This window comes from Malania oleifera, chromosome 12, assembly GCF_029873635.1.
Source record: "Malania oleifera isolate guangnan ecotype guangnan chromosome 12, ASM2987363v1, whole genome shotgun sequence".
NCBI classification, from domain to species: Eukaryota; Viridiplantae; Streptophyta; class Magnoliopsida; order Santalales; family Ximeniaceae; genus Malania; species Malania oleifera.
The window spans coordinates 53185602-53195697 of NC_080428.1; the positions used below are offsets into that span (position 1 = coordinate 53185602).

Consider the following 10096-nt stretch of genomic DNA (forward strand, 5'->3'; position numbering starts at 1 on the left):
CATGTTGACTTGGAAAATGAAATTTTCATGGAACAACCGAAAGGCTTCAAACAAAAAGGGAAAGCGAATTTAGAGTGCAAATTAAAGAAAAGTTTGTATGGGTTGAAGCAAGCACCACGAAAATAGTACAAGAAATTTGACTCTTTCATGATTGATCATGGTTACTCAAAAGCTTCTTCGGATGATTGTGTATTTGTGAAAAAAATTTCAAATGACACTTATATTATTCTCTTACTCTATGTTGACGATATGATCATTATAGGACAAGACTTCTCCAAGATTGACAAATTGAAGTTGGAGTTGAGCAAGTCTTTTGCTATGAAAGACTTGGGACCAGTAAAACAAATTCTTGGCATGAGAATTGTTCGTGATTGTGAAAAAGGGCAAATTTGGTTGTCTCAAGAAAGTTACATTGAAAAAGTGCTTGAAAAGTTCAATATGGATAAAGCAAAACTCGTTGGTTGCCCACTTGCTAGTCATTTTAAGTTTAGTTCAAAACAAAGTCCTACAAGTGAGAAAGATAAGGAAGAGGTGAAGAAAATTCCTTATGCTTCGGCCGTTGGTTCCTTAATGTATGCAATGGTTTGCACAAGACCGGAATTAGCTTATGCTGTTGGAGTTGTTAGTCGGTTTCTCTCTAATCCAGGAAAGGAGCATTGGTTAGCAGTAAAATGGATTCTCAGATACCTTAGAGGCACTTCAAAGGCGTGCTTATGCTTTGGAAATGGTAAATCTACGCTCCATGGATTCACGGATGCCGACATGGCCGGTGATGTTAATTCTAGAAAATCCACTTCGGGTTATTTGATGACTTTTGCAGGGGGAGCTGTGGCATGACAATCTAAATTATAGAAATGTGTTGCTCTATCTACTACGGAAGCCGAGTTTATTGCCATTACGGAAGCTTGCAAAGAATTGCTTTGGTTAAAGAGATTCTTGAAAGAGTTGGGGATGGAATAGGAAAGGTATGTTCTTTATTGTGATAGCCAAAGTGTAATTCACTTGAGTAAGAATTCTATCTTCCATTCAAAGTCAAAACATATTGATGTTAGATATCATTGGATTCGAGATGTATTGGATAAGAAATTATTGCAGCTTGACAAAATTCACACTGATCATAATGGTTCGGATATGATGACTAAAGCATTGTCAAGAGACAAGCATGTGAAGTGTAGAGTTTTGGTCGGATTGGTGGAGTCGTTCCCATAAGTCGGGAGGGGGAGATTTGTTGGGTTTTTCCCTCCTTGTGGGGCCCAAGAGATTGGAAATTTTTTTATTTAATGCTGTTTGGCTTCTCAAGAAGCTTGTCTGCTATGCCTAGCTGCTCCTACGCTTCTCCCAAGCAGCGCTTCATGCGCATAAATTTGAAAATAGTGGCCGCCCCAATATTTTTTTTCATTCTGATTTTCGGTTCTTTTAGAGTGCTGCGATCTCCATTCCGTTTTCTCCTCACCAGCTCCCAGCGCCTGCAGCCAGCACGTGCAGCAGGCCCACGCACCAATGCTGGTCATCTTCTTCATTGCAGCAAGCTACTGCTGCTTATTCTTCGTGTGTCTCTAGCTACATATTATTTACAGTATATTGAAATTTCTTTTATTGTGGTCTTTTGTTTGATTCTTTGGAGCTTTATTTAGAATATTTGGTGAGGCATTTCCATCTTACTACTTTTATTTATACACTCTTGTGTATTTGTAAGGCATATGCCTTTTGTAACCACTTTGTACAACATATTTTGGTGATAGTGGATTTGGACAGCCGTGCCCCGCAGACGTACCTCAATATTTGAGGGAATCACATTAAATTTCTTGTGTCTCAATTTTTTATTGTTTGCATTATTCCATTGATTTACTTATGAGAATTAGTTCATATATAATATTTTCCCAACAGCAACAACTCTCTCTCTCTCTCTCTCTCTCTCTCTCTCTCTCTCTCTCTCTCTCTCTCTCTCTCTCTCTCTCTCTCTCTCTCTCTCTCTCTCTCTCATATATGGGCATTCATGGGGTCCTGATTCATTCTGCTAAACAGTCAAACGGACTAACCCAGCTAACACTCAAACGAAACTACTCTCTCTCTCTCTCTCTTTCTCTCTTATATGGGCATTCATGGGTCCTGATTCATTCTGCTCTTTCTTTAATATATATATATATATATATATATATTCATCTACAATACTACTACTGCTAAACAGTCAAACGGGCTAACCCAGCTAACACTCGAACGAAACTACTCTCTCTCTCTCTCTCTCTCTCTCTCTCTCTCTATGTATGTATGTATAAATATGTATGAAGCCGGGAAGACCTCACATCAGTCATCCAGAGATCACAAACCAACCCAAAGAAGAAATATAATGGACGTTAAAATTTCAGAGACCATTTCAGTGTTACCAGCTAGAGCTCCCTTCCCCCACGACCACCTCATCCCCCTCTCTCATCTCGACAACGACGGCAACCTCCAGGTCCCCATCCGTTGCCTCCGTGTGTACACTACCACCGCCCACAGTCCCAACCCCGCCGACCCCTTCCGCGTCATCACCGCCGCCCTCTCCGAGGCCCTCGTCCATTACCCTCTCTTCGGCGGCTCCCTCCGCCGCCACCCCGGCAACCACCGCCTGGAGCTACTATGCGCCAGGGGTAAAGGGGTCCCCCTGATTCGCGCTACCGCGAACTTCACGCTCGAGTCTGTGAACTACCTGGACGACCCGGCGGCCCCCTTTATTGAGCGGCTGGTGCCCGACCCGAATCCGGAAGAGGAACTGGTCAACCCGTTCGTGTTGCAAGTCACGGTTTTCGCGTGCGGCGGGTACTGCTTGGGATTTTCACTTATTCAGTCCTTGTGCGATGGACTTGCCGCGGCTCAGTTTTTCGACGGCATGGGCGAGCTCGCCCGCGGGGCGACCCGGCCGTCTCTGGACCCGGTTTTGGAACGGCCTGCTCAGGTGGGTCCGAGGGACCCGCCCCACGTGGAGGCACCGTGGCATGAGTTTCTGAGTTTGGATAAGAGCAGCTCGCCGTACGGTCACATAAGCGGTTCTGCTCGCAGGGAGTGCTTTAGCGTCGAAGACGAGTGCTTGGACCGGTTCAGGACGACGCTGTTCGAGCAGTCGGGGTTGAAATTTACAGCATTTGAAGCTCTCGGCGCTTACATTTGGCGAGCCAAGTAATTCACTTTCTTTTTACTCCCTACAATAGTTTGCATGGTAACTTAAATTTAAATGCGTGTAAATTTAATAAATATTTAATATAATTTATTTATATCAAAATTTGAATTTCAATTTGTATAAATTTAGTAAAAATTTAAATAATTTTATATTATATTTTGTTTAAATTCACACCAACCTAAATGGGTTTCAATTCCAAACTACCAAAATAGGATTAGGTTTTGTTTGAGAGTATTGATTTCAATTCTAGAATTTGGATTTATACATATTTGGACCAAATTCAATATAATTTTTTTGTTATTATTTATTCAAATTTACATAAACTTAAACATAAGGTGTAAATTCCAAATTCCTAAACATGTAATTTTGAGAAATAATTTTAAAGAGCAAAGTTATGTTGGAGAAGACTTGAATTTGAAGTTGTATTAAATTTGGACAAAATGTAATATACAATTGTATGAAAATTTGTCCAAATCCAAATCCAAGGTCTAAAATTCATGCTTCCAAACGCAGCGTTATACTCCTATACCTCCTATACCATCTATCATGATACAAAATTTTTCCCTCTACTTTTGAAGTTAACATTGAAACCCCTTAAAATATCTATTTAGTTATGAAAACGCCTTTATTATTAAATCTAATGGAGTAGTACATGGCACATGATTAATAACTAGCTTGTTTGGATATAATTAGCTTTATAAGTTTAAAAAAAATTATGATCAATAGATCCTATCATTGAAACGTTCATTTGTCACATCTATTGATCATTCTCATTTTCTTTTTTATCTTACTTTATGGCAATAACACACTCCGTTTTGTGCAAACTATCAATATCTTTTGTTATAAGCATTCTATTTCTAACAATAAATATTCAGTGAAGAGAGCTTAACTTAGATTTGTGTCAAGAACGAAATAAAACTTCTAATAACGAACTAATAATGAAAATCTCAAATAATTCTCCTATCAACTTAATGGATCGATGATAAAAACATCAAAACTACATCAAAGTGTATGTAAAGTGCTAAAAATATGACACCATTACAGACTTCAATGAAAAGTATTCATGACGTCATGCACGCAAGTTCTTTTAAGTTAACTTGTAGGATGTTTACGTTGCTTACAAGTACATTTTTTTTTTTCCAAAAAAGTTATTAATTGTTGATATGCCACACAATATTGCTAATCTATCAAATTTAACAATTTTTGGTTGGTAGAAGGGGTATTTATATCTAAATAAATATTACAAAAGGTTCTAATCTCACATTTGAAAGTATAGGAGCGGTATTATTATTATTATTATTATTATTATTATTATTATTATAAAGACAGCATACTATTTCAAGAGAAATTGTTACACACACAATTAATGTGGTTTTGAAAATTATTAATGGAATAGGGTTAAAGCTTCCGGGATTGTAGATGGCGAGAAGGTGAAGTTCGTGTATTCAGTGAATATAAGAAAGCTTTTAAAGTCACCACTACCAGATGGCTATTGTGGCAATGCTTGTGTCCCTGTGTACGTCCAGCTCAGTGCCAAGGAGTTGGTGGAGCAACCTATTTGGGAAACTGCACATCTAATCAAGAAGAGCAAATTCAATGCTACTGAGGAATATGTGCGCTCCTTTATAGACTTCCAGGAGCTCAATTACCAAGAGGGGATCACGGCAGGAAAGAGGGTGAGTTCGTTCATTAACTGGAGGCACTATGATCATTCAACACAAGATTTTGGGTCTGGAGGGCCAGTTAGTATTTTGCCAATCTCCAGGAAATTTCTTGGAAGTGTTGAGCCTTGCTTTTTCTTGCCACATTCCTCTTTAGATCTGGGGAAGAAGAATGGGTTTAGGGTATTGGTGTTTCTGCCAAATACAACCCTACCAAGTTTCAAGGAAGAAATGGAGAAGTTTTCCAACGAGGAATTTGGGTTAGTTGACAAGAAATGAATCAAGAGATGGTTGATCGGCTCAATGTTATCTAGATTTTATAGGTTTAGATGACTCTAGCTGAGGTTGTGTTTGAGTATGCAGGGGCATAAATTTGGATTTATGTGAATTTGAAAGAAACGTAATATGATCTCATATTACTTCCTGTTCAAATTCACACGTATCCAATTTCATGGTTCGAATTTCATATCCTCAAACACGGAATAAGAATGACTTGTACTTTGACTTTTGTTTTTGTTTCTTTTCGTGTGTTTCTATTTTTCAACTATGTACTAGCCACAATGGCACTGTATTGTACTCCATTTCCTAAATAAATGAGTGCTATTTATTTGAATTTCATATTCTCAAACACGGAATACAAATAACTTGTACTTTGACTTTTATTTTTGTTTCTTTTGGTGTTTCCATTTTCTAACTATGCATCGGCTATAATGGCACTATCTCGTGCTCCATTTTTCAAATCAATGAGTGCTCCTTTTCGCATTGCCTTTTCACTACAATTGAGAATTTGAAGCAAAATATTTATAAAAGTAAAAAATGCATTGAAGCCACATTTTTCTCAATAATGTTGCCATCTTTAGATTCATAACAAATAATATTCATACATGCACCTTTGATTCATCTTATCCATTCTTTAGATATGCTATCTTTGACACAAATGAGATGAAACCTTTATAGAATGAGTAGTCAAATTTTAGATGAAAAACAATGCTACAATTTACACTTAATAAAATTCTATTAAAGTGTTTATTATGCCCTACTTAGTTTCTTTTTCAAAATCATTGGACCCCCACCCCCACAAAACACATAACTAGGGTAAACACATTGATTGTCATAAAATCCCATCTGAGACTAGAGGCTTCTGTTGTGCTGGAGTCAGGAGACGTGTGAATTGAGCTAGAGACGTGTGAGCTGAGTTGGAGACACGTTTGCAAGCTGTGCCATTTATTTTAGATGAATGAAACTTCTTGAAACAGAGTATAGCAGCAGATAAGCAAGAAAAGAAATCTTTCTCTCTTATTCAATGAAAAATGTTACGTACAGTTGAGACCTCTGATATATATATATATCCAGAGGAAGAAAAAGAAAGGAAAAACAGAAGAAGAAAAAAAAACTAGAACCGAAACTTAACAGAACTCAACTGAAAATATAAACTGAAAAACTAATAGTCCCCCTCAAGATGATGTGTAGATATTATGCACATTCATCTTGGATAAAAGAACTTCAAAAAATTTAGAACCTAAAGGTTTAGTCATTATATCGGCAAGCTGATGAGCAGAAGATACATGTAAAGTGGTAATAAGACCCTCTTGTAATTTATCACGAACCAAATGACAATCGACTTCAATGTGTTTAGTTCGTTCATGATAAACCGGATTGGCTGCTATGTGAAGAGCAGCTTGGTTATCACAAAATAAAAGAGATGATTGAGGATGATGTTGATGCAGATCAGCAAGCAGTGATTTAAGCCAAATAATTTCACAAACAGTGATAGCCATGGATCTATATTCAGCTTCTGCTGAGGATCGTGATATGGTGTGTTGCTTATTTGATTTCCATGATACAAGAGAATCCCCAATGAAAATACAAAAACCACTTATGGATCTACGAGTATCAAGACAGTTGGCCCAATCTGAATCTGAAAAAGCTTTGAGATGAACTTTAGATGAAGATGGAAAAAATAAGCCTTTTCCAGGAGCAGATTTGAGATATCGTAAAATTCTCATAGCAGCTTGTAAATGAGGCATTCTAGGAATATCTAAAAATTGACTAAGATGATGTACAGCAAATGTAATGTCAGGTCTGGTATGAGTCAAATACAATAATCTTCCAATAAGTCTTCTGTAAGCTGAAACATCATCTACTAGTTCACCAGCATCTTTAGATAATTTTGTATGAGGATCCATGGGAAATGAGACTGGTTTAGCAGCAAGTAATCCAGCATCTAAAATTAATTCCAAGCAATATTTTCTTTGAGATAAAGATATACCTTTTTTCGACCTAGCTATCTCCATTCCAAGAAAGAATTTCGTAGACCCCAAATCCTTCAACTTAAACTCAGCAGCTATTGATTTTTTAACATTCTCAAGAACAGCTAAATCACTACTAGCTAAGAGGATATCATCAACATACAATAACAAGGCAACAAAAGATCCTCCTTCCTTCTTAGTAAACAAAGAATAATCAGCTTTGGACTGAGAAAAACCCACTGAAAACAACACGGATGTGAATTTTGAATTCCATTGTCTTGAAGCTTGCTTTAAACCATATAAAGATCTTTGCAATTTACATACTCTTTTGTCCCCCTTACTAAGATAGCCTGGAGGAGGCTTCATATAAACTTCCTCATCTAATTCCCCATATAGGAATGCATTATTAATATATAAATGATGGAGATGCCAATCATGTATTGCAGCAAGTGATAAAATACACCTCACAGTAACCATCTTTGCAACAGGTGAAAAAGTCTCAAAAAAATCCAAGCCTTCCATTTGAGTATAACCTTTAGCAACAAGTCTTGCCTTATGTCTTTCTATTGAACCATCAGAATTGTATTTGTTTTTATATACCCACTTACAACCTATGGGAGTTTTATTAGGTGGTAATGTTGTGAGAACCCAGGTTTTATTCATTTCAAGTGCAGACAATTCCGTAGACATAGCAGCTCTCCAAGGAGCATGCTGAATAGCTTGATGATAAAAGACAGGTTCAAAATTAGAAGAAATAGCAATGGAGAATGCTTTGTGTGATTCAGATAATCTGCAGTAAGAAAGTAGTTCAGAAATGCTATGTTTATTACCTGAGATATTAACAGGATCCCTGGTAGATGATTGAGACTTAGAGGCAGCTAAGTTGCAATGATAAGCTTGTAAATAACCAGGCTGTTTGTGTTGTCGAGTTGATTTTCTCAATGGTGGAAATTGATTTATATCATGGAAAGGTAAATTATTGTTAGATGGAACAACAGAAACTGGAGTAGGAAGTGCTGATGTCAATGGTTCAGAGAAAATTATATTCTTATTAGAATCTGAAACTGGATTGGGAAAAACTGTAATAGAACTTTCTGAAGGTGTGATGGACTGAAATGAATGTTTAGGTGTAGAAATCATATTGAAATCAGATGAAAAAGGAAATATGGATTCATGAAATATGACATCTCTAGAAACAAAGAAAGTTTTCTGTTCCAAATCATAAAGCTTGTAGCCCTTTATACCAAATGGATAACCTATAAACATACATTTTCTCTTGGTGAAAATTTTGATCTGTGTTGAACAAGGGTTGATGCATAGCATAAACAACCAAAGACTTTTAAATGTTTATATGCTGGAGCTGAATTATACAAAACTTCATGTGGAGACTTGTTTTGCAAAATCAATGATGGAATTCTATTGATAATATATGTTGCTGTCAGTATACATTCTCCCCCAAAAATTAAAGGAATGTTTGATTGAAATTTTAAAGCTCTTGCTACATTTAATAAATGTTGATGTTTTCTCTCAACTATAGAATTTTGTTGAGGTGTTTCTACACATGAAACTTGATGCAAAATTCCTTTTGAATTAAAAAAATTTATCATTTTAAACTCTAAACCATTGTCAGATTGTATACATTTAATCTTTGTCTCAAATTGTGTTTCAACCATATTGTAAAAAACAGTAAAAAAATTTGTAACTTCAGATTTCTGCTTCATTAATTAGGTCCATGTAAATCTGGAGTGATCATCCACTAAGGTAAGAAAGTATCTAGACCCATTATGAGTTGGAACAGAAAAAGGCCCCCAGATATCAACATGAACAAGATTAAAAGGAAAACTTTTATTATATGAATGAACTTCAAAAGGAAGCTTTTTCTGTTTTGCTAAAGGACAAACTGTACAATGATTATCTAGTTTATCTGGGAAACTAATGTCTGATACAGTTTTTGAAAGAAAATTCAAACGAGACAAGGAAGGATGCCCTAATCTGCTGTGCCAGATTTTGGAGTTTATGACAGAATGTACAATGGTTGATTTTGGTGAAGAACTAACAGCATGAACAGCCAATTGTTGCAAATATATAACCCAGCAGATTTTCTAGCAATCCCAATCATCCTCCATGGGGTAAATTCCTGAATAAAACAAACATCAGGTAAGAAAATAAAATTGCATTTTTGAGATGAAGTAAGTTTACTAACTGAAAGTAAATTATATGAAAAAGATGGTACACAAAGTACATCTTTGAGAATTAAACTTTCAGACAATTGAACTGTGCCAATATGAGTGACTGGAACAGTATATCCATTTGGAAGCATGACAGTAGTGTCTAAAGATTTTGTAATAGAGGTAAACGTATCAGTTGAATGAATAATATGATCTGTAGCACCAGTGTCTACGATCCAAAGATGTTGGGATGTTGATGAAGATACTGAACAACTTGAAGGAAAACTTGAAAGTATCATACCTTGGGTATTTTGTGGAAGAATGTTAGAAACAACATTAGCTGCTTGATGATTGATGGTTTCATTAGATTGTGAGTGGATTAAAGCTAACAATTTCTGACAGTCTTCTTGAGAAAAAGGCAGTTTGTTATAAGGTTCAAAATTTGCATCAATAGGATGGCTTATGACTTGATTAATTGATGAAGACTTTCCCTTCTGTCGAGAATTGGTGAATTTATAACCTGGAGGATACCCATGTATTTTGTAGCATTTATCAACAGTATGATTATTCAATCCACAATGAGTGCAAAATAATTTTGCTCTCCTCTGCTGCTGCTGCTGCTGATTTCCAGAAAAATGATTACCAGAAGTAGTTTTGTGGCCTGCAAAATTTGATTCTGGTATTCTGCTCATAAAAGCAACTGTATCAATTATACCAGATTTGCAGATCTCTTGCTGTTTCTCTTCTTGAACTATTAACGAAAAAACTTTGTTTATTTCTAGTAGAGAATCCATCATCAAAATCTATCCTCTAACATGTGAAAAACTTTCATTTAATCCCATCAAAAACTGAATGACATGT

General features: G+C 36.3%; 1 protein-coding gene across 1 annotated transcript; it reads left to right on the forward strand.

Moving 5' to 3' along the window:
- The first annotated feature begins 1901 nt into the window (after positions 1-1901).
- On the forward strand, positions 1902-5431 carry LOC131144966 (spermidine coumaroyl-CoA acyltransferase-like). Its single transcript, XM_058093964.1, has 2 exons — positions 1902-3156; positions 4554-5431. The coding sequence occupies exons 1-2, from the start codon at positions 2261-2263 to the stop codon at positions 5095-5097; spliced, it is 1440 nt and encodes a 479-aa protein (XP_057949947.1). The 5' UTR covers positions 1902-2260; the 3' UTR covers positions 5098-5431.
- The last annotated feature ends 4665 nt before the right edge of the window (positions 5432-10096 follow it).

Bases quoted from the DNA above. Each gene is read 5' to 3' on its own strand.
- LOC131144966 (XM_058093964.1), top strand. From the start codon at position 2,261: ATGTATGTATGTATAAATATGTATGAAGCCGGGAAGACCTCACATCAG. The intron at 3,157-4,553 runs GTAATTCACTTT...TTAATGGAATAG, and splicing joins GCTTACATTTGGCGAGCCAA to GGTTAAAGCTTCCGGGATTG.